General features: G+C 41.1%; 1 protein-coding gene across 1 annotated transcript in view; it reads left to right on the forward strand.

The window, feature by feature from the left end:
• Window positions 1-2,327: 2,327 nt before the first annotated feature.
• The window catches only part of ZNF385D (zinc finger protein 385D), a gene marked incomplete at both ends in the record, with an annotated part of 431,343 nt that continues 407,911 nt past the window's right edge, over window positions 2,328-25,759 (forward strand). The window contains one exon of the mRNA XM_082321537.1: window positions 2,328-2,430. Within this exon, the coding sequence (XP_082177663.1) occupies window positions 2,328-2,430 (103 nt within the window). The remainder of the gene's footprint in view (window positions 2,431-25,759) is intronic.

The raw sequence follows: 25,759 nt of genomic DNA on the forward strand, positions 1-25,759 counted from the left end.
GACAAATTTAAGTATGTAAGGTCAGTATAAGTCTTTTTTGCTTTATTCCTATTTATTAAACCTGTTCTGGAATATTAATTCTACATACAACTATTGCAGACTTTTCCTTCTCCTCACTAATTCCTTGTTTTATATGCTATATATTTTTATATAATTTAAAAATATTGCTCTCTACAAAACTTTTTTATACCCTGTTCTTAATTTGCATTCCAACTAATTGCTGTAGGAGTTTCATACTCTTTGCAAAAGGAGATATATCTCCAAATGCATTTTCTTTTGTTTTTCTTTCTGCCTCCTCCCCTGTGTAAATACTATTATAAAAGTACATTTAACAAAAGACTATTCACTATAAAACACAGCCTCATGTAGAACACCAGTGACATGATACACCACACACCCACTTGTGTAGTCTTTATCAATAACAACAGAAACAGGATCAAGTGATATTAATATATGTGATTTAAATCAGTTATTTTGGGAGTGTATTTATTCAGGATCCTTCAAGCGGAGAATAGCAGGTTTATAAATGTGATATTATGAGAGTAAGCAAATGAGTCACTATTTGTATTATAGTGTAATAGAGTTGGGCAAGAACAACGCTACAAGAGGGAATAAGCAGTCATATCTAACTGTTTATTCTATTACATTCATCACCACGGGGTGTATCTGTACATGTCGGGTCAAGGTCAGTGATCCTTGTTCACATGAATCACTCTCAGTGCTAATGAAAACCACTCCTGATGCAGCGTGTTCGAACGCCAACAGCTTCAGCAGACGACAACATCGGACTGACTCACTTCTGCGAGCCAGAATTCGCAGGTGAGGCAGAATGGCTGGGGGGAATTCAGGGCTCGGGATGGGTAACGGATTAGCAGAGGCTGTTGGAGATCAGCATTGGAAAAAAGGTGAATAATTTTTAACTGGAGGACAAAACAGCGCTGTTGCATCGTAGGCTGCGGCTCCTTTACATCTTGGCTGTTTGAGTTTCAAAGCCAGAGACTTTCAAAAACAAAAAGCCAATAAAATAAGGCAACTTGGTTCTGAGTCAGTTTCCAAAGAATAAGTTTTGAAGTTATGATAACAATGAATCTTAATTATCTTTCTCCACAAGTTTCTTGAAGTCAAGGAAACAGAGATGGAATACAGCCGCACAACAAGGAGGTTTTATTTTCCCTCTTTTTTTTTTTTTTGAAAGAAGGATCAGTGAAAATTCTGCATACATTTTCCCTGTATTTCAAAGCATCCAGACAGAAAGAAGGATACGCCTGGTGGAGGTGTTGATGACATATAGATACATATGTGTATGAAAAATTAAAAATCAACTGTGAAATACCTTTTCAGGGCTGTTGCAGCGACTGCTACAATTTGACATACAGGTGGATTTATTATAAAGATTACAAACAAAAGTTATGTGCATTATTTGTACTTAGGAAACATACTGCTCTGCCAAATCCTCGGGACTAGAATTTCAAACTGTTTTTTTCTTGCCTGAAAATTGCTAATATTCCATCTGTCTGTGCCTGTAACTTTTTAATCACTAAATCTGATTTTAAGAAGACAACAATTTTCGGAGAATATGACGTTTCTTACACTGCAGTGATCCTTTTGACGAAATTTTGGAGGCCCCACGCCAAAGCAAGGGGAGGGATGCGATGGCGGGGGGAGTCCCCGGGACTCTAGGGAGGAAGAGGGTGCTCCGCGAAGGTGAGGGAGGGAGGCTGGTGTCTCACCACACATGGGCTTGTGGGAAGTGGGAATCTCAGGTTGAGTTACTCATCGCTATGGAGTCAGGAGTGTGCAGAACCAATGATTTTGATGGCAGGAGGTAATGTACACATGTTTGTCAGCGAAGCTGCTGTAGGAGGACTTGCCGGCGGGCAGGAGGAGGTTTATGCTGAGGACTGTCATCTCCCAAGTGTGGAAGCCTCCTGGTCCCGGGAGCCCACCGCCACCGCCTCCTCTGATGATCTCCCTCCCCGCGGTACGAAGAGGGGGCCGCCGCCGCTCTGCCCCCCCGCAGACCGCGGCGGCGCAGGGACCCGGCCGGGCGGGGGGCCGAGCGCCGTCGCCCCCCAACGCTCCGTCCGCCCCCCCGGGGGAGCGGGGCGGGGGGCGCGGGGCGGCGCTGCCCGGGGCTCCGCGCTGCCCGCCCGCCCGCCCGCGCTGATTGACACCGGGCCGGGCGGAGGCGGGCCCGCCGGGACCGCGCTGCTCCCGCCCGCCGCCGCCGCCGCCGCCGGGCAGCGGGTCCCGCGCTGCATCGCCGCCCCCGCGCTCTCCCCGCCAGGCTCGGCGCGGCGGTGCGCGGCGCTGCCCGCGGCCGCGGCATGGCCGGCTCGCTGGGCAGGGGGGCGGCGTGCTGGCGGATGCGGAGCGCGGCGGGCGGCAGGAAGGAGAAGCCGCCGGGCGGCAAGCCCCAGCCGCGGCACGGTAAGGGGGCGGCCGCGGCGGGGTGGGACGGGGAGCCCCGGGGAGCCCCGAGGAGCCCCGAGGTCCGTGCGGGGCACCCCCGAGGCCAACTTGTCTGTGACTTGTTCTGCCCGCTCGGCTCCTTTGGGGCAGGGGGTTCTTCTTTTCCCTTCCCCGTCAGCGGGTGCGAAGGCAGGCGAGCTCCCTGCGCCCGGACTCCGCTGAGCTGCGCCCCATGCCTTTTATTTACCGCGTACCGAGGCGAGGGGAGAGGAATGCCGTTCGCGTGCGTTTTGGCATCTTGCTTTGATAGCGGCTTCTTTGATTGTTGCGGAAAGCGTTTGCAGCCTGGCGAACGCCGGCGAATCTGGGAAGAGTCCTCGAAATCTTTTTTGGCTTGCATCTGTCTGATCTTAATGCCCGGCAGGCGCTGTTAAAAATACTTGCCCCGTGTGCTCTTGTCCCCCCCTTAATTGTTCGGGGAGATAGATGCTCTCTTTCAAGGCTAAGCAGCAGGCAAACAGTTCTTCCAAAACCAGCTCCTGACTTTGAAAACATAGAAGGGAACGGTGTCACATGAACTATTGAAAACAAGTGTTCAGGTTCGTGACCCGTTGTGTGCTGAATGGTGAATGCGGTTACTCAGAGCCAAATCTGTCATGTACGGTTTCCTTACTGTACCCCTTGGCTGTCACCGTTGTCTGCTTTGATGAACCAACCCAACTGCTTGTGGAGGTATGGTCGCAGTGTCTGGAAATCTCCCTAGAATTTGTTCTAGCTGTGCGTTCCCCGTGGATTTTAAACCCGCTACTTGGGTAAGCGTGTTTGCAGAAGTCTTCGACCTAACTCCTCAAGGATAAAGTAACGGTTTAAGTTGTGTTTGAGGTCTGCTTTAATTCGTGCTTGTTGGTTGTTGGATATGTCAGTCCCCAAAGTAACTTTGTGCCTTTTCCAGAGACAATAATTTGGCTGAAGGAGTAATTTGTACTCTTCACAAATATATAGAGCGCTGTAACGCATGCAGTCATCTTGACGACAGAGGTGTTGGGATGATGGGGAGCCTGGCGTCTTAGCCAACGTCGTTCTGAAGAAGGTGCTTGCCATGAAAATAATACCCCCAAGTGCAGGTCTGAAATGAAAGAAAACTAGAAGTTGCTTCTCCCACCGACTGTCACCAGGATAATTCTGAACTAGAGTGATTTTGCAGCCACACCTCCTTTTCTCTTTTGCTTGTTTGTGCCTCTTTCGTAAGGCAAAGAGGAAACAGACTAAAAGAGTCTGAGCAAAGGTTTTTGTCAGTGGGTATCAAAAAACCTCTAAAATAAATGACTGTGCAAGAAAGGAAGTGTTAATCCAGTTAGAGAATAAAAGTGTCTGTTTAAAAATAGTTGTAAATGTTTATCCTGTTAATTCTGAGTGTAATGCTGGTAGTGGGGAATAACTTGCACGAAAAAGAGAGTTGGTGGGATCCCTTTAAGTTATATACCTGTTATTCATGGGTGTTACACAGTAGCTAGGCACATAGACCAAAATCCTGGATGCAGTGAAGTCAGTGGGAATTTTGCCACTGACCTGAGAAGAGCCGGAATTGAACCCACAGACTGCGTGGTGTAAGGTGTTGGGCCAAACTAAAAACCTTTGACTGATACGGCTATGCAATTATGGCAAAGGTTGTAGTACTGCAGTATGCTGCCGTGATTAAAATATTATCAAAGTAGCTCTACCATAAATTAGTTAATTTAGGGAGATATTTTATCAGTTGTTCCTAATTTAACTTGAAAAAAAGGTGTGGTGTGCCTCAGTCTGAGTTGCTTCTTATAAATGTTTTGTAAAGTATTATGTGATAATTCTCATTTAAGTAATTTCTGTAACAACATGGAATGCTGAATTACACTGCAGCACATATAGTTTGCATCCCAATTAATTTTCAACTGTGCTTTAAGGATAATAATTCTTTTTGCTGTACTGTCTTTTCAAGGTGCACTGGACTTATTTACCAGGTCATTACTATCTGTTAACAGCTCCAATTGTAAGGTTAAAAGAAAATTAGACATAATTTGTATGTCCCTAATACTGATTGTGTGCTCTCTGTGGAGATTTTTGGGGAGAAAAAAAAAGTGTAGTATTAGTTCAGTATGATTCTTAAATTTTCAAAGTTATAGAAACACTCTGTTTTCCAAGAATGAACTCTTAAGTAAATTTCGGCTTTTGTAGACAGTCTTGAGCACTTCATGCAGGAATGGAAAGTTTACTTAAAATGTTCAAGCATTTGAGTGGTTATAAGTAAGATATACCTAAAAGTAATATTGTGGTATGTGAGCTGTCAGCAGTTTTTGACTGGCAAACAGACTTCCAGGTTTGACTCATTCATACGTGCATGCATGCAATTATCAAAGTGAAGTGAGAACTATTCACAAGAGAATTGGGAAGTATCACAAGTATGAGATGATACTTTCAATTTTGGGAAGTACTGTTGTTCTTTCCTATTCTCTTTTTGCTGCAAAACCATTTCAATGGGCCACCAGCCTGTGTTGGTAAAAAGTGGCATAGCTCTATGGATCTGAATTGCGCTGTTATTATTGACACCAGCTGAAGACCAAGCACAATATTTCTGCATATGTTTGGATTAAGATAAGTTTATTTGGGCATCAGTTAAGCGTCTAAACTGGCAGGGTGCATATTGAGTTGGGAACACCTGAGCAAACCTGCCATTTAACTGAGTGAAGTTAGAAGTATTTGCCAGCTTTGACATTCTTCTCACCTTTTATATGAGTAATTAGACTTTTCTATACTTCTCAAATTTTTTAAAACGCAAATATGAAATTTTCCCTATGATCTCATGTGCAGAAGTTCTCGTTTTACACTTTTTGTAGTTTCATACCATGCAAAGCAATGTAAAGTGGGACTAGCATTTCCACCCATTGTGGTCTAGATAGTAAATGAAGTCTTTGTCAAGACTCCAGCAAGAAGTTCAAGATCCTGTTAAGATGATGAACATTAACGGTCTTGTAAAGAGCCTGTTTTTAAATGATTTAATGTTGGGTTAGCATTGGCACCTTATCTGTAAAATCTCCCAAGATCTTGAAAACCTAGAGGGATGGCTACAGCCAGAATTCTATTAAAGATACTCTCTAAGCAGAAGATGTTAAGGAGTAGCATAATGGAAACCACAGTGTAAATCAAGTAGTATTTTACTGTACTGCTTAAGAAAACTTTGAAATACTCGTACGAAGAAATCTCGTCCCTTGAGGAGCAGATATGGAAAGTTTGTGACTAGAAGTTGCGAAACAGAAAGATGGTTTAAATTACTTGACACCACCAAAAATAACTTCTGGAGAGAAAGCAATATTTTATATCCCTTTTTAAAGCTATGTGAAAGTTTTGTAGTGAAAAAGTAGTTCTGCATCCTTAGTATTAAAACAATTACCAGGGGAAAATAGCACAAGTAAATTGTGCTGGATGTATGTGTAGGAGTGTGCGTGTATGTATGCACAGGTGATATTTTAGACAAAAAATGATTACTTCTTAATTTATTTGATTCTTTTTTTTTTTTTTTAAACTGCTCACAAAATGTGCTGAATTTAGGCTGGGGAGTGGAAGTCCTCTGTGCTTCAGCCAGCACAATGAAATCAGTTGGTATCGTGCCAATATGTTGGATCATGCCCAGGTAGGCTGGATAAATAAATGCGAGCTGTAGCAACACAGACCTCTTTTTCACCTGGACCCGCTGACTAATTTTTAGTCTTCACCTGTCTAGAGCTGTCACAGAACAAGACAAAAACTGTTGTCTCCATTTTTGTTTGGTGTTTATTCCATCTGAGCATAACAGAAAGATTGTAGCACGGTAGGGATAGAAGTCAGCATATTATCGCTCCAGAGAAGTGGACTCCTCTAACTGTGTTGAACTGATGGAAGAATGGGGAGGGAGGAAAAAACCCTACAAACCTGTCTGTTGTTTTCCTGTTGTATAAGCTTAGTTGTATGCACTTATATTAATGACTTCTGGTTGCGACTGGACTGGACTAATTCTACAGTTGGTAGTAGGGAAATGAAGTTGTGCTTGAGCTTTCCAGTGCCAGATGTTCTCATCTTCACACATTTCTTCTTGAAATATTCAAGAATGTGCTTCAGTGTTTTCTGTTGGCTTGTTCCTTTTTTCCTTCTCTGTCTCCTGGGAACTAACATTCTTGGTCATATTGAGGTAGTCATAACCAAATCTTCTGTTTTGCTGGAGGCGCAGTTCTCCATGCCTCGCTTTTTACATGTGGCTTATTGTAGTATTTGTAAAAGTAAATGTCTGAAATTCATGTAGGCATTTTAGTATATATATATTTTAATAGATATATAAAAATCTGCTTAATATTAAAGAATAGAAGTTCTCTTCTTGAAGCAAGTAAACCTCTCTTCTGTGATCAGCTGGAATAATCTGCAGGTAGACGTTAAATCTTAAAATGTTTCTCTAGCCTATAAGTTCAGAAAGTGTGAATGTTGATGTTATTTCTACTTAGATCTACTAATACTTTGATGCCTTAGTCACTTTTGGGGTCTCACTAGTCAGTGAGTGTGTGTTTCCCATGTGTCATGCAGACCTTGCTGTGAAGACATGGCTTTCAAAACAAATGGATGGGTAAAGGGTTTGACCTGGAGAGTAAAAGGGTTGATTTACCAAACATACTTTAACTTGCTTAGCCTTTTCCTTCATGTAAATGCCAGCTAATACCTCTACTTATCTTAATCAGACTATATACATAATAGGTTCGACTTCTTAAAGAACTTGTCTGATTTAGGAGTTTAAGTTCCATGGTGTGTATTTTTTTTTCTTTTTTTTTTTTTTTTTTTTGTTGTTGTTTTGTTTGTTTGTTTTGTTTTGTTTTTGGTTTTGTTTTTCAAATTAGTTCACAATGGTGTTACTGTAAAAAAGGTAATACTCTTCATGGCCAGAAATGTGCATGATAAAACCAGTAGATACCTGTTACATGGCTGTATGTGCCTTTTTCCCCCTAGTTCACAGAAGAGGTTATTTATGATACTGATAAAACCTAGCATTACAACTTGCACAATTAGAAGTAAGTAATCAGAGCTACAAATCCATCGATTATTCTAAATTTGAATTTACAGTAGAATGACAAACCCACCATCTAGATCTCAGAAGCAGACTCCAAATACAGTTTTATGATGTTCATTTAAATCTAATTTTGGCACAGAAATGTAGTTAAGAAACCAAAGACTTCCCCTCCATTCCATAACCAGATTTATTTTTCTGACCTTTTTTTTTTTTAAGAAGATTTAGAGAGTTTTAATCAGAGAGAGGTCACAAATCACTTTGCTGGGAAATGCAAGGTGTGCTTTAAAAGGGGGGAAAAAAAAAATCACTCTCCTGATCATTTGGCTCTTGTTTTTTAAAATTGTAAAGCTAGGTGAAATGATTATTCTGACAGAACTATAGAAACTATCTCATTTTAGTATATTCTGAAGTATTTTATATTTTGCATAACCCTGGCTCAGGGGCATTTTATACTCACATCTGGAAGTTTCCAGTCTTAGTATTCAGTTTAGCGTCTCTGTCTTTGTCTTTCCATTTAGCCTTGCCATGTTATAACAATGAATCATCTTGTCCATTAACTAAAGTTGGAATGTCTGTTTATGCACTGAATTTGTTTCATCACGTCGCCATAATAACTGATTGGAACCGTGGCAACTCTGACTGCTTTCCCATATGTATTTGGGCTGGACTTTACCCAGTGCTGTTCTGAGCAGCAGAAGGATAAGCCATCACAAAACCTGGAATATCTTTATCCTCTTAGGATTCAACCTCTCTTTCTCATGAAACTGTAGGGTAGCATTTTCATATTCTGTCTCCATGTATATGAAATCAGGTAGAGGCTGTGGTATTTCCAATCATACGAAATCATAGCAGAGTTGCAACACGCATATATGTATAACAGTTAAAGCAGGAATGTTGTTACTATAGGTTCACTTTGATATGTTCTGATTTGTTAATGGATTTTAAATTAGTGCTGATTAAAATATTGAAGTATTAAGTAAAAAGTGAAACAAAACTATAGTGGCATTCTTTGATTAATTTAATAGTGTTAATAGAGCAGACAAGTGACACGGTGCAAATGAAGGGGCCATGTGGCAGGGAGGCTGTGCCAGCAAATGCAAATTCACACCTCTTGCCATGTGAGTGGGCTTGCAGATAGCACTCTGGTTGCTATTTAAGCAGAGTGTTTTGCAAATAAATGTCCTTTTGTTAAAAAGGTATTACAGTGCCTGTACCTTGACTCATTTAATAGCGTGTAGCCTTAACTTACTTTGTGATGGTATTATGGAAATGATTGTCTTTTATTTCCATGAGAAAAACAACTTTGTTGCATTTGGAAGGTAAATACTGAAGGGTCTGTTTAATAAATAAAACTAAAATGTAGTGTAAAACATATGTGTTCTTTTTAAGATGGCTTTGTGATCTGGTCTTGTGCACTGTGATGTCTAAGAGTATTTTTGTGTGCTCTCTAAGACCAATTTTCATTAAGAGCTGTTGATGCCACATTCCTGTGGAAAGTATTGAAAAGTAGAAAAGAGGAGTAGGAATTACTGGGTAGAACCTTCTCCTGAAGGCAGATTAAAGTAGAACTGTTAGTTTGTGATAACGAACCGAAGAGCCTGTGGAAACAAGTGAGAAAAAAAGACTTGTTATTGTCAATGACTGCATTGGGCTTTGCTGTACAAACCATTCCAGTATTTTGTTCAATACTTTTCACTTTGAAGCTCTGAAACTATGGAGCTGTCTAAATTGCTGGCATTTGTAGTGAGGGGGAGGAATGGGAGGTTGAGAAGAGATACTCTTTCCTCCAGAAGTTGGATTGAGTAAGTTTGCATAGTATAACCAGGTGTCCTCACCAGTTTCTTCTTTTTGGCTGATAGTCACTGTGGTTTCATGTGGGAGGTCATGGTTGGTGCTAGACAAGAAGTGGGTGTGAGTAAAATTTTTTAGGAGGTAAATGAGAGGAGGTTCTGTAATGCAGATCCTTCTGTAGGCAGAAGGCTCAAGGTACCCTTGCTATGCATTCACATCAGCCAGGATCACAAAGCAGATGAGTTGCTGTGTTCTGTGCTGGGCAGAATGTCTCTGGGCTTCTGCATCATTGTTAAATGCAAGACATCCTGATAATGACGTCTCAACATCATTGATGTATGGCTTATAATGTTCAAGCCTGAGTTAGAGGGGATGGGAACACAGTCTTCAATTTTTATTTAAGCTAGAGGTGTGAATTTTTTGCTGTCTAGCTATTTGGAATTCCAAGAGATATTCAGATCTGCAAATCCATTTAAAAACTGGGGGAAAGTGGTCTTTAGAACACAAGAAATGCTTTAGGGAAACACGGTCTTTTCCAGTCTGGATGATGTTGGAGTTCTGTAGATTCTCTATGGCAGACTGCTCCCAGTCCAGGTATTGATTTCAGTTAACATTAAAGTAGCCTGAGGGATGGTCAGTTGTTTGTATTAATGGTACAGCTGTGTCCAGCCTAAATTGCTTCAAGCCTTTGGCCTACCAAGGCAAGTTCTAATGAAGCAAAAGAGAACTTACCACTGGTTTTATTCATTGTGCAACAGGAGGACATCTTGTTATTTTTCGCTGAGAAGTGGTAATGGTCTGATCAGAATAGGAGCATATTTTGGGTTTTTTTGTGTGTGTAGTCTTTGTTTTATTAATGTCCAGGCTGAGAAGCTAGTCCCAGCTCAATTACTTTACTTTTTGGGAGAGGGCTGTATTACAAATGTAAAGGTGGGAAAAGGGTCACCTTGCAGAAACTGTAGTGACTGGAGTGAGATTCCGATCTTGGAATGACTTGATCTTGTGTGACGTAGCTGCTTGCTGTACACACCATATCAGTTGGTGAGCTTATTTTCTAGGCTTTTTGAATTCTTCTGTTTTGCCACTTGTTCCAGGGACTGAAGCAGACAAATGATCTCACAGAAGTGATGATGAAGTGACACCTGAGAGTTTTTCAGAGTTCTCAATAGCTTTGAGCAGTTGTTCCATTGCAGGGAGGGTAAATCTGAAGATGCATCATGGATCATGGCTAGTTTTTTTTTTCCCTATCTTATTCCTGTAGCACCATGATGCCAATTTGATGGTTAGCGGATAATTTTAGCCAATGGCTTTTGTATTCTGCAAACTAAAACTCTATTTTACTACTTTCTCAGTGTAAAAAGAGGAAAGTTGCAAAATTCTTTATTGGTATGGTATGACAATAGTATATGACTTTTTTTTTTTTTTTCTCCAATCAAGTTAAAATGTTAGATACATTAAGTTCTGATTATATTCAGCATATCTAGTGGAAACCTGAGGATACATAGGATAATTCAGGTTGGAAGGGTCTTAAGGAAGGTGTCTAGTCCAGTCTCCTGCTCTGTGTCAGCTGTGAGATCAGATCAGGTTGCTCAGGGCTTTCTTCAGTCCAGTCTTGAAAACATCCAAGGAAAGAGAATGCACAAAATCTGGCAAATGGATACTTTTTCAAATGTTGAAATTCAAAATTGAGCCTGAAAACTTTGGAAAAGTGGGAGTTCTAGATAATGGCCCTGTCTTCCTAGAAATCAGGCCAAGAATAAGTGGTGCTAAAGTGATTCCACTGATGATCTGAAGTATCACTTGCAAAACATAGTGCAAACTGCCTCATTTTAGGATGTTCCAGAAAAGATACCAAAGAAAACTAATCATTTGCTTATAAATGAGTGATAACTATTCCTAGGCTTGCAATCCCCTATCAGAGTACACCTAGAAACACAGTAACTTTTTGAGGAATACAGAAGAGTATGCCAGGTATCTGGCACTGCAGCCAGCTGTTGCATAGATCAGTAGTGCAGGTAAGATTTTGTGACAAGAAGGGTCTTGGCAACTTGAGTAATTGAAATGTTCTAGTGTAGTTATAGCACAGAGGTCTCTGGTCATTATGGATAGAGTCTGAAAGATAATGCTTTGCTGTTTGTTTTGGTGGGTTGGTTGGTTTGTTTGTTTGTTTTATTTTTTTACAGGGCTGAGGGCTTCAGTCTTCAGACCGGTTTTCCTTTGTCTCTTCCTCAAATGTGCTCAGCTTGTATCCCGTATGCATCAAACTTGACTTAGAGGTCCAGACTTAATATGCTTTTCTACCTTTTACTCTCTTCTACAGTAAGACCACCAATCTCTGGTTCACATCTCTTCAACAGAGTTGTAGGAAGAGAACTAGTGTTGGATCTATTTAAGTGTTATCTGCCTGGATTCCTGCACCATGCGCTGTAGCAGAGGCCATTTCACTAGGTTCTGTTAGTAAAGAGCTTGTGTGCCTCTTGGCCCTCAACTGGCTGGGTACTTACCCACAAATCTGTAGAAATAAATACAAACTCAGTGTATTTCTATGAATCATCCACTCCTCTAGTCCAAATCAGATTTATAAAAAACAAAGGAAAAAAACCAAACAAGATGGTTAAAATTGTCCATGAACCAAACATTCTGAATTTCAGTGAACTCTAACTGCACTTCTTGAACTCTGCAGCCAAAAGCGAGGAAGCCATAACCAAATTGCAGGCCTGTAGCTACAGGCCCAATGTTCACTGAACACATTTGGGAACATCAGGAGCCTTTCACAAACTGTCTGGGGTCTGTCTCTGGCTTCTTTGGCAAGGAGTCTGCAACCCTGATGGTCCTGTTGGATCTGGGCTCCCAGTGCTCTCTGGGTCCCAGCTTTGGGATCGTAGCATGGCTGCCCACTCTGAGGCTCCACATGCCACCCTGCCAGCAGAGCGGGTGGGTTTCTCCAGGTGTCACCTGTGTCTGGCTTGAGGAATCTATTGAAGAAGCTGCAGCGCATTTCATCTTTGTCCTGGTATCTTCTTGTGTACAAGCCTGCCAGTGAATTTCACTGTTTTCCAATGATATTCCTGTGTAAGAAATTGTCACGCAATACAGCCTGGATGCAGTAGTACAACCTTGCTGGCAATATATTTTCCTAGTACAGAAGAGTACTGTTTTTCTTTCCAAGGAAGCACTTTATAATTTTTTGTATTAACAGTCATTGTCTCACATATCCTAATAAATTCAGCTGTTTGGTATAATTAATTTGTTAATGTTTCTGCAATTGTGTAATAGGATACATTGGGCCTTGGCACTGTCAAGGCACTCATGTAAAAAGATTGTTTATAGAATCACTTTCTTTGCTTAATAATATTTTAATAAGATCTTCCATTGAGTTCTGTGGCCATTAAAGTCTCAGTTTTGAAATTTTGCTCTTGCTTGTGTTGTCCCCAACTGTTTTTTTTTTTTTTTTTTTTTAAATCTGGTATCTGATTTTATCTTTGTCCCACTGCTCTTTGCAAGTTTTGCTTTTAACAAGTAGATGGGTAAGCATTTATATCAGTCAGTACAGGTCTGATTCAGAAATCTTTATTCAATGGTTTTCCTTGGACCTTATACTCCTAGTAATACTTCAGATGTCAAAGTTAGGGGCAACACATGGTTTGGAAACTAATTCAGTTAATTAAAGTCATTTATGATTTTCTTAATGTAGGGGAAAATTAAGGACTGTATCTGCTACCAAAGGTGTGAAAATTTGGCAGTGGCTGACTTTGTGATGCAAATGGCAAGACAGATTTCTCCTGTTCGTAATCTTTAACGTGTTCCTTGAGAATCAGCACCCGTACTTCAACAGTTGTATTTTTAAATGTGTCTGTGTGCAGCAAGGTGTGTATGAAACCAATCCGTGTAGCAGAAGGAATTACGACGAACTAATAGCTTTTTCAGGAATCTGTGTTCTCTGGTCATGACTTACTGAGTCTTGAATCTGGTGTAGAGAAATGTGCTGTATGAAGGGTTACATGAAGTACTTTCATTGTCAGAGCAGCACTGCGTAGTGCATATCTGTGTTCCCACGTTTTGTTGTTTGTATGTTTTTGCTACAGAAGAAGGCAGCAATCACAGCAGGCACTACTGAGGAGCGTGGCTAGGAACTTTGCTGCCATCTGTGTTAGCGCTGTCTGTTCATGTTGTGTCCTTGTTTCCATATGTATAGTTTAGCACTTAGTCTCTACAACTGTTGGAGTAACATATCTGAAAACAGTTGTGATAATGGAAGTCAATGGCAAACAGTCATTTAAGAAATTAATTTACTTGTTTTCAATGTAAGTAAGTAAGTGCTCTGTTTTTTTCTTCTCTCCCACCCTCTTTTTTTTTTTTAATCTCCTACTACTTTAGACAGATTTCATGAGATACTGCTGCTCATTCCAATTTTGAACTCATCACTTTTGGCTTTGTACATCATAATCACCTCCACAGCAAACACTGTGATGCCATAAACAGAGGGTTTGACTTCAGGTGAAGAATGTAGGCAGTAAAAGCAGAAAAAGCCATAACGGAAGATGTGGGAGGATGAGGAGGACAGGGAAAGTGATCATTCTGGCTTTCCGTGTAGCAATTTTTTTTTTCCCCAAAAAATTTTTTTTTTATCTTTACTGATAGCTGAAAGAAAATAAATTCTTTTAAAATGTCAGAGTGGAACTTCCATTTTAGACAGTATAATTGTAAAAAATTTATAAGCAGTGGAGTTTTATTCTGGATAGGATTTCTTTTTCTCTCTTTCCATTCATTTTTAAAAAATCGCTTTAGTAAATCCACCGTGGGAGGATAGTTTTGCTGCTGTACTTTTCCCAGGATGCAGCAAGAGAAATTGCATTTGCAGTTCACAGAGAATGAAATTAAGCTTGCTCTGTCCTGATGATCCACTACTCCTACACCCAGCACATTTCTGGGCGAGACTCTTGCATGCTATAGGAGACAGTGCCCTGAATGTGCTTGCACCTGCTTTTGTGCATGAAGGAACAGGCACAGATATGGGCCCACATAGCTCTCAAATTAGAATTAGGTACTTTGTGGAGTGCCTGCGTGTGTGTCTGCCTCCTCTCTGAGGTGTCGCTCTTGGAAGGGGAGACTTCAAACGTGTCGCTGTTTGCTTATAGAGGTTGAGACTACTTGCCGTTCTGTAATGTGTTTGTACATGCTCAGAAAGATCACGGTTTTAGAGAGCATCAGGCCATTGAAGGATACCCATTTTCAACTTGCATTGTCTCATGTTCAAAACATAGTTTGGTGCTAAACTGTAAAATCAGTAAAAAGTAACTAGCAAATGCAAATCACATTGTGGCAACTGAAAGAGCAGGCTGTCATTGTAGAGGTGATCAGCTCCAGTGCAGGCGCATTCCACAGCGGAGTGGGGGATTGTGGTGTACAGGGGGGTTTCCAAAGCTGGGGAAACCCCACAGGAGCGCAGAGACCCGCCAGGAGCCAGCAGCTCTCACAAGGACAGGTGATGAGGCAGGGGCAGGGAGAGGAGTAATGGTGGCCCCAGGGAGCATGAGCAACCAGGAGAGCTGCGAGCAGGATGGGCAAACGGGGCGTGGCGTGGCACGGCAGTTCGGCAGAAGGGCATCTCTTTGAAGGAGGGGCATTCCTCTGGCCGGGTGGGAGACCCGAAGTACACATAACCCAGCAACCGGCCACTGTTCTGTGACCATCTGCACAGGTCAAGGGCACTCATCCTACCTGACCCTCAAGGCAGAATGGTGGGCACTTGTCTGAGAGCAAAGGCTGCAGCTCTGGCTGGGGGGTCTGCACCACCTACCCCAGCGGTGGCCGATGCCTCCACCCAGATGGAGCTGCTGAAGGGAGAGGCTGCAGTGCAGACCTCAGACTGCAAGAAGTGCCTAGACCTTTCTCCTGGGGCAGGGACAGGAGGCAGACCTGCCTGCAAAAGGTGTGCCCAGGTAGAGGCCCTCTATAGACAGACAGGAGCAGCCTCACATTCACAAGCTCTAGTCCATTTGATGCTGTCCCACACGACATCCTTGTCTCTAAATTGGAGAGACGTGGATTTGACAGATGGACCACTCAGTGGATAAGGAATTGGCTGGATGGTTGCACTCAAAGAGTTGCAGTCATCGGCTCAGTGTCCAAGTGGAGACCAGTGACGAGGGGCATTCCTCAGGAGTTGGTATTGGTACCAGTGCTGTTTAACATCTTTGTTGGCAATACGGACAGTGGGATTGAGTGCACCCTCAGCAAGTTTGCTGACGACACCAAGCTGTGCCGTGCGGTTGACATGTTGGAGGGAAGGGATGCCATCCCAGGAACCTTGAGAGGCTTGAGAAGTGGGCCTGTGCGAGCCTCATGAAGTTCAACAAGGCCAAGTGCAAGGTCCTGCGCATGGGTCGGGGGAATCCCAAGCACAAATACAGGCTGGGCGGAGAATGGATTGAGAACATCCCTGAGGAGAAGGACTTGGGGGTGTTGGTTGATGAGAAGCTCAGCATGACCGGGCAATGTGCGCTTGCATCCCGGAAAGCCAACTGTATCCTGGGCTGCATCAAAAGAAGTGTGACCAGCAGGTTGAGGGAGGTGATTCTCCCCCTCTACTCTACTCTTGTGTGACCCCATCTGGAGTACTGCGTTCAGCTCTGGGGCCCCCAACATAAGAAGGACATGGACCTGTTGGAGCGAGTCCAGAGGAGGGCCACGAAGATGTTCAGATGGCTGCAGCACCTCTCCTATGAAGACAGGCTGAGAGAGCTGGGGTTGTTCAGCCTGGAGAAGAGAAGGCTCCAGGGAGAGCTTATAGCAGCCTGCCAGTACCTGAAGGGGGCCTACAAGAAAGCTGGAGAGGGACTTTTTACAAGGCAGCATAGTGATATGACAAGGGGTAATGGCTACAAACTGAAAGAGGGTAGATTTAGATTGGATATAAGGAAGAAAATCTTCACTGTGATGGTGGTGAGGCACTGGAACAGGTTGCCCAGAGAAATTGTGGATGCCCCATCCCTGGAAGTGTTCAAGGCCAGGTTGGATGGGGATTTGAGCAACCTGGTCTAGTAGAAGGTATCCCTGCCCATGGCAGGAGGATCGGAACTCAATGATCTTTAAGGTCCCTGCCAACCCAAACTGTTCTATGATTCTATGATTATTTGTTTAGTTGGGTGGCAGTGGGAAAGGCAACTTAAAAAAACCTCACACTCCTTTTTCTTCTTGAGCAATAAAATCTCTCTCTTTAACCCTTCAGCCATCCATCCCATATAAATTATGTACATAAACCTCTATTTCTAGGCTTTTACTGCTTTTACAGCTGGCCAGTTCTTCCTTTTGGGCTGTGGCTTCTCTAAAGCAGCTTCAGGTAGATAAATGCTCAAATGACTTTAGTGCTCATGTAGCACCTTAGGTACATGCCTAACAAACAGGCCTGCCGCCAATAAGTATTTCCTTTTCTTACAGAATAGAAATTGAATGCATGTAATGCCTATGGAGAAAAAATTCAACAATAAGAACAGAGAAAGCCCAAGGATCAGCAAGGATCTGTGTTTAATATAAAGCTGATCCTGGGCTCCACAAAGCTTGTGAACGTGAGGAGACTCCCACAATATATATAAAAAAAGTTAGCACTTGCTGTTCAACAATTCCAGCAGTTTTCATTTGCATTTCAAAGCCAGAGAGAGACTGGAGAACACTCATATCTGTAATTCCAATAGTCCCTCTGTCTGGATGGCTGTTTGATGAAAACTGCCCATACTGTGTCAGTTTTACAGAATTTCATTTGTTCCATCTTCTTAGATAAGCCTTTAATCTCCTGCTTGCTGATCCCTGTATATAGTCAGATTTGATAGCGATAGGATGGTGGTAAATATCTTGATGTGAAAGTCTATAACAAGGTAGAACTGTCGTTTCTCTCCTCACTCCTCTGGTATGGTAAAATTTTATTTGTGAAATGTGAATAAAGCTTAAAGCTGCCTGGTTTCAGGCCATTTTCAGGTGCATCTGTTTACGAGTAAGTTTTGTGGGTTTGTTGGTTGTTTTTTTTTTTGTTTTGTTTTGTTTTGTTTTTTCCTCTCTGGAAAAGGCAAGAAAAAGGCTTATTTGTTGACTTGCTTCTGAATATTTTGGAAAGCAATTTTATGTCAACCTGATTAATTATTCTGTTTTCCCAGAGGTTGATAACATGCTGATTTCAAGTAAGACCTGAAATAATAGATATTCGACATGTGCATAATCGTTTTGATTCATGAATAAAGCCACTCCTGAATGGCTTTAATGCTGTCAATAAAAACCTTACAGTTAAATGAATGAAAATAAGTTTAATAGCTGTATTTAGCGAAAGTCTTTTCATGCTTTTTTTTTTTTCACCGTTTTGTATACGTATGTTAGCTGCATCCCTTTCTGTCAAAATGGAAAAATCCTTTCTCTTTGCTTTTTAAGCCATTCTCTGGATAATCTTAAAGCTCAAGTTTTGGCACAAATTAATATAGTAAGAATATTCAAAGTATAGAAGGTTAGGGATATACACAAAGTTACGTGTGTACCCAGGCTGCATTAAGCGTAACCTGTGCCTATAGAATAAAACAGTTTTGCTCAAACTGTAAGATGTTATCAGTCCTTTTCCATTTTAATGAAGTTTTTTTTTTTCTTGAACATTTTTACCTGGTTGTGTTTCCCCTTTACTTTTTATATTCTTATTTATAATTCCCGCATCATCCCATTGTAGCTGGTTTGCCACAAATCTTTGTTACCAATCTTGGGAGGAAAAAGACTCTAAACACACTACCATATTTTCTCTTTTTCTCTCACTCTTCTTTTCATGATACACTGATTTCCATGTCTTTGCTGTTCTAAAAATTCTTCCCCCTTTATTTAGTCCCCATAACCTCAGTTAAATCTGAGCTTCACTGTTAAAGGCAAGAATTTAAATGTGGTTTCCCCTCCTGCTTAACCTCTTGCCTTCCCTTTTTAGGATTTGGTGGTCCTTCCACCTTCCTACTTGAATTTCCATCTGGTGCACTACAGACTCTTCTATTAGATAAATATAAATTATCTGTTCCTAAGCTATACCCCTTAATGTGATTTTCTTAAAGAAGTTTGTGGGGTTTTTCATGTGTTTGAAATTCTTAAGGTTTTCCTTCACAGGTGCACCGAGAGTCCAAATTGTCCCAAATTATATAGCTCCACGCACTTACCTATATCATAGCACCGTAGTTTTTATTTATGTTTTCTCTGCTTTCTGTTGGTTTTATGCCAATAGCTCCAGGAAGATCAACTCTTACTCCTCAGACTTTCTAGGTATAACTTTACAGCTAGAACAGAAGAATTCTTCCTAGTAAACCACCCTCCCAACTATGCACATCAAACCCAAACTCAAATCATGAGATGGGCAAAGTGCTAGTGATGATTGTCCTCTATGGAAGCTTCTGTTGTCACTGACGTGGCTGTGGGCAGATGTCTTTTTGTCATTTTTGAGTACATGTGACTCACAGAACTCTGGAAATTACCCATAGAAAGGGAGAATCTGATTTGGGAGGTGCCCACAGACTGCGCCAGGGGAATGAAGTACTGCATTAGTGCTTGTTACTGGCAAATGGTAAAAATCCTTTTTTTGTTAGGTCAGTGTTTCTGACTGTTTCATCCACCTGCCTTTTGGGTTCTCACTGGATATGCTATTACAGAACTTTGAGAAAGATATTGAGAAGTTCCATGAGTAAATGAGCATTACAATTTCCTTATTAATGCTACTTTTCCCTTTGGCAAGCTTTTCAACTTCAGAGACTGTATTTCTTCTCCTGCACTTAGAATTAATTTTGTATGCCTTGACAGCCAAGTTTTTTGAAGTAGGAGTAAAAGACCGAACATGGCACTCACTGAAGGTGAACACATGGATTGAGCTGGTCCTAGTAGCATACGATAACGTCCAACTGACCATGAGCCAGAGGAGAACCTTCTGGTAGGAGGGAATTGCAATGTGTATGGCCAAAGACAAGGCTGATGTGAAGTTGAACAAATGGGAACAAGTTGAAAATAATTCAAAATGCAGGCAAAAGTGATAACCATTGTTGTTTGTGCCAGCATGTGAGTTGACCTTTGATTAGCTTAGAATTATAAATTTTGCAGCTTTAGGTGAAAGATGGTAAAGATTGTGTCAACTGGAAGTGAATTGCCTGAGATTTTTGCAGGGTTTATTACTGAAAACAATACCATCCCTATGAAAACATGAATTCTAGATAATATATAATTTATTTATATTTAACATATGTCATATCGATGTATAAATTATATATTAATGTAGAAGAATAGGGTGCCTGTTGTGGAAAAGAATATGCAAAACTCCATATGAAAGAGGACACAGCATTGCCTGACTCTTTCAACCAGTTAGAGGTGGTGTCCTGGCAGTGAGTGAGGAGCTGAATTTAATGACTTGAATACATAGGGGCGTATTGGCAATGTCTGCACAGTGGCTATTTGCATTTGAGAAATGGGAACAGGCATCCAAGGAATTTAGTAAGGCAAGTTTGTAGGTTTTTGAGTATGGAGAAAGATGCATATACTGGGGAAAGCTAGCATCTGGCCAAATCTGCATGCATAGAGCTTGAATGTTGTTGGCACTTTGCAAAATTGCTCATCAATAGCTTCTTGAGTAAACAATTTAATTTTACAAGTGTGGAATATGTTTGAATGATGAAATATTATAGCAGTGATAAGGAGGGCAATAGCAAAGAGTATGATTAAGAAGGAGACAAAACAGTAGAAAAAGGACAGCAAAGCCTCATAGAGAAGGTTTTATTTCCAGATGAAGGGCATTCTACAACTGAGCTTGCACAAAGGTGAGTATAGTGGATTTAAAAAAGAGATGTGAAGATAAAGTATTTAACTGGTAAAAGAAAGCAAAGAGGACTATAATATACGGTGGTCAGCAATAATGATCATTCCAGTTCAACACTTGAAAATGGTATTTGACAAATGTCCTAATCACATACAGAATAGGACAGTAGAGAGATGCTGTTTTAATTTTCTCTCAATTGAAGCCAGGAAGCAAAGAAGAATTCTGAACTGAAAGTCTTCTGGTATCTATGCTCTGTCTATGGAAACTTACAGTTCTCCAAGTAGAAGTACGATGATTTGTGAGATACGTAATTCATACACTGAAACTGTTGCAGGTTTGTACGTCTGTGGAATTTATCTGATTTGTATTTACCTGGAGGAAAACAGTGAGGGCAACTTTTGCACATAAGGATCAAATCGCTAGATGAGCTATTAGAACAACTAGATGAGCTACTTGTTTTAGTAATGTCTATAAGAGAACAGAAAAATCTTAGACGACCTGCATCTTTCAATAAACAAGTTAACAAACACAGAGCTAGTGAATGAATAGTGACTCCCAGTTCTCATCAAAGATCAAGGATATAGCAACTGATCAGTCCAGGCTGAAAGGGCTGTGTGTGCGATTTGTTATCTGCCACAAGATGCCACTAAATAAGAATGTCTTTGGAGTTAGCCTGGCATTTGGGATGTTTCAGAGGAAATCAAACCAGGCTGTAGGGGAACTCTTAGATGTTGAAATTGTTGCTGGTGATGTTCTTGTTGCAAGGAAAGGAAAACACTGTGATACTGGATGGTAGCAACTCTTTGGGGCATGCCAGGCAGTGCTTGTGTCTAAATCAAAGGATGAAAGGGAAGATATCATTTGTGGGAAACCAAAGGAAGATCAAAGGAAATCCTAAGGGTATCGGTGGTTCTAAAACTTTGTGGAAACAGAGCAATGTTAGCTACACTGTGATACTTCTGGAAACTTCCCAAAACAGGCGCTGGCGTAAAGACTGCACACCATGGTGTTTGTTAGCAGAGTCTTTAGAGACATAGGAAGCTACAGCACAGTAAAATTGGTAGCAAAGCTACTTAAGAGACTGGTGGTCAAGGTTAAAATGGCGGATCCCTAGCTGCCAGCGTGCAACTACTTGCATTGCTCGAAAGCTAGATAATAGTGTGGCACAGGAACTGGGAGTGGGTTAGAGGAACTGGATCGTTTATTGCCTGCAGTAGCCTTTTGCAGTCCATGCCACTACCGTACATATGGCAACACATGGAAGTAATTAATTCCAATTTTTTATGACTATTCCCAGTTCAAATTTCTTTCTCCAGGCAGTCCCAGGCTCCTTAGCACTCTCAGTTGCCCCTGTATTTTCTTAGCCTTCTCTCCATCTTCTGAGCCATTCATATCCAGGAATCTTTTCCAGATTTATGGGCAAACAATATGTTTCCCTAGCCTAATTTTCCCAAAAAGGCTTTAGCCATGTTTCCAAAAATATTCCATCTGAGACAGACATCAAACAATAAAAAATGTCATTGCAATTAAAGTTTGGCAAAGTTCTAAGCAAATGGGGTCTTCCTGATAGCAAATGATAGCAGTGTTAATGTGCAGTGCTATCAGTTCTCCCTATAATTACAACTTTTCACATCTATATTGACTGAAAAAAATTGTCAAAAGTTTGAAGGAACAAATTGTGCCTAGCACTCATACCTCAGAAAGAGTAATAGGAGGTATTTGGAAGAAGGAGACTTAAGAAGATAGATGGAAATGAAAAATACAGTTCCGTCTGCCACTGTTGCCTAATGTTCTTAGATGTAACAGTCAAGGATACTATGACTAAAGGAAGAAATAATTATTTTTTTCTGTTTAATGTTTTGTGTGTTTGATACTGCTTTGTGGGATTTGTGTAGATATTGTGCAGTACCATGTTTTAAAAATTAAATTACTACATTGTGTAATTTGAAAAAAGAATGCAGACACAACACGTGAACATGCATTAAATTTCCTTTTTGACCCTAAGTAAATTTAATTGCGGAGAAATACAGCAGTGAATTGAATAAGCCATATTTTATGGTCTTATTTGGACCTCTGTCTTTAACTGAACAAACTAAATTTTCTAAATTTTCTAAATTAAGACCTTTCTAAATTAAGACCTTTAAAACACAGGGTTTTCTCTGAATAACTTTTTATTTTAGTGGATAAGGTATTTCAATTCCATACACAATTGGACTTGAAATAGTTCCTATTTTCCATGGAAAGTTTGTATTCAGAATAACTCTTCCACTTCAGGCAGTCTTGCTCTTCTTCCAGACTGAGATAGCTTTACACCTGAATTAGTTTGTCTGCATGCCCTTTATTTCTCCTGGTGTCATTCACCATTTCAATGCTGGTACACAGCCAGTTTTGCCCCCTTGCTATTATAATTCATGTGAAGTTAATGCAGCTGGAATCACACAATTTTTAAATCAGCATGCTTTGTTACTTCTATGCTCACATCTACAGTAGTCCAGGGTCCTAGACTCTCTTCAAAGTGAGGAAACGCATCCCGGCAATGTGAACACTGAAATGCAAAATTCTTGGCGTATCTGGAAGCACGAATGGAGAAACACAGAAAAGGACCAGGGCTGCTTCAAAACAAACAAGCAAAGGAGCAAGCAAAGAAAGTGTCTTGGGAGGACTGTGGGAATACAAGCTGCCTCAGTGCCTGTGCTGTTTGATGAAGTGTGGGGCTAAAAGCAGGCTGATGTGATGAATGTGCCATGCTCCCACATTGCCCTGAAACATCTGTGTCTCGGATGCAGCAAGTCCATTGTGTCCTAAAGGCAGATTTAGGTCAAGCATCTTCTCTTCCCGTTGCCTGGTGCTGGATGTGCCACTGGAAGGAGCTCAAACATACCAGTTAATCATAGTCTCTGACACTGTTGTAAGGCATTCCAATAAAGATCTTGGGGTGAGTGGGCATCCCTAGTCCTCAGGCACAGAGGAAAGCAAGCTTAGAATTTGTTCCTTGTTATTTTGTTCCATGCACTTGCATTAAAAAGTGGAGTGAAGTTTTCCAGGGATGACTGAAACAGTAACCTTGGCTAGGACAATTTACAAAATGTAGAGCAGGTAGGAATAAAACTGAAAATGAGCACCAAGGTGAGCTTGGCCAGCACCGTGACCACCCTGCCACTGGAGATCTCTCACAAAGACTGAGTGGAGAATAGCTGAAATTGCAGATGAAGACACTGTCTTAGGAAGTAAGGGGTCCTGTTTTTCTGCTGGTCTGGCAGGATGAAATGGTTCATGCCGTGGTCAGATATGTGTCCGAGAGGGAATGGGAGTGCCTGGTTGAGAAGAAAACGCAGGACTGGCCGCCACAGTTCGAGTCACTTGGGCTGCTTCAGGTGTGCAACGTTAGGCAACAAATCACTCTCCTGTAGCTGAAAACAGGGCAACAGCACTAGGCAGTGTTTATGCCATGTTTTCCTTCCTCTACCACCATAACACCTTTTTTTTACTCCTTTGCAATTTAAGTCTTTTGAAGGCATGCCTTAGGGCAATGTGATGATAGTCTGTGGAGTTATACATTGTATTGCTGGCTCTATTACCCACTCTTCCAATCCAGAACATGTCAGTTATTGTACAAGAGCTCTGTACAAAAAGGCTTTATGATCACCCAAGTGCTAGTAAGATAAGATAGCAATGTCACCCAATATCAGAAGGGAGGAAGAATACATGCACCATTTATTGATGCTGGTTTGGAGACTTGTACTGAAACAATAGTTTTTTGTAGAGTGTCTTTAAAGAGTTCAGGATAGCATGGCCATTATGGAGAAAAGTCTTAAATAGCTGCTGAGGATCTGAGACGTCTCTCTAAGGAGTGAAAGAGGGCAGAGAAGATGTGGTTTTGATCTGTAGAGTAAATGCCAGCAGAAGTCCAAGAAAGCAGATTAGCTGAGGGAAATACGTGGAAAAGGCAAGGTCGTGCAGGAAGGGCACCTGGACAAACACAGAAATAAACTACTCTTCGGGAGACTGTACTGTTGATAATGAACATCCCTAGAAAACGAAGCACTGTCTGCTGTGATGAGGACAGGAGGCCAAGTAGAGACCACTGAACTATCACATCTGTCCTGCAGCATTTTACCACCTAGGAAAGGGAGACTTTACCTTCATGATTTATAACCTATTGACATAACATATGAGCAGTCAGAACTTTAGGCATGTTCTGCTACAGCTCTATTGCGGTTTTATGTTGTGTTGTTTATATCCAATTAATAAACACTTTTTTATTGTGAAAAACATGATAAAACCATCTCTCTGAAATGCAGCTTCATCCTAATAACATCAGTTCTTAACTTGTTTATGTAAAGACAGAACATTCATTTTCTTACAGTAAGGAATCATTTTTCCTGCCTTCTACCCTCTAGATTCCAACCGGGAGCATATGATGCAGCTCTGACCCAGATTCACCTACCATCTGGACTACCTTTTAGAAATCCTTTATCATTGTTTGTAGCATCCATAAACGCTCTTTAGCTGTGCCCCCAATCATTAAAGGGGATCTCGTACATAACTGCACAGATTACAGCAAAACACAGCAGACATGTATGACAGAAACAGCTGTTGCTTACAAGCATCCAACCTTGTCACCTCCAGTTTACTTTCAGTCTTACAAGTAACTAGTTCTCTTTCATTGGAGTAAGCAGAGCTGAGTTTCCAAAGAGCCTGGCCTAAACGACCTCACTGCTCTCTTCCTCCATGTTAACGCATGGTATTTAGCCAGGCTGAGAAGTGCCCTGGGGAAGACCAAGACCTCATTTCTGTTGTTGGCCTCAGCAGTTCATGGAGCAGGCTGATGAATGCTGCTAGTGTTCAAACAAAACTGGAAATCTCAAGCAGGTGGCTGTTGCATCCGTGAGATTAGCTATGTGAATTGATGTATCAGAACAAAACTAGTTAGCTGCATATCAATAGGAATTGAAGTGGTGAATTTCCAAATGGCAATGACCACGCTTAGCACAAAGTTAAGAAACAGCTCTCATGTTGATGAAGTAGCACTGAAAATCATTTCAAATGAAGGCGTTTTCCCCAGGAGGTTTCATTTTAAGTTACGTCACCATGGACAGTCACACATTCAGAATATTAATTTGACCAACGAACCCTTTCTAGCTGATCAAACCTCAAAGCACTGATAACTGATGAAGTTGGTCTAGGAAAACTTCTGGAAAATACACTTTTTGATTCTTATGTCCCATAACGTTCCTTGTTGTTCTTGTAACCATTTCCTAGCTTATGAAACACAATGCAACTGCATAACGGTGAAGAACAGAAACTAACTGACTGCCTTAGTGATGGTCAACATTGGGATGTACGTTGCAAAGTTGGTGTATAGTAGTCTGCTGATTTTGAAGAAATCTATGCCAAGTCTTTTACAGATATCCAATAGATAAGCTGTGTCACTGAGTGTCTTAACACAAATTACTTTTCTTATACTCCTTTTGTATTTTTTGCAATGCATCTGGGATACCTATGTATGTAACTTTTTAAATAAAATTATCCTTCTAAATTTGAAGTGAACATGTGGTAACTGTCTGTCTGCTTTTTAGAAAAAAATAGTGTCTAGGTTTACTGTCACAAGTTGTCAGAAAATTAGCACTTTTGAGTAAAAATTAGATAAAATTCAGCGAAAAATGGTTTGAAATTGTAACCTT

Source organism: Platalea leucorodia, assembly GCF_965183815.1.
Source record: "Platalea leucorodia genome assembly, chromosome: 1".
NCBI classification, from domain to species: Eukaryota; Metazoa; Chordata; class Aves; order Pelecaniformes; family Threskiornithidae; genus Platalea; species Platalea leucorodia.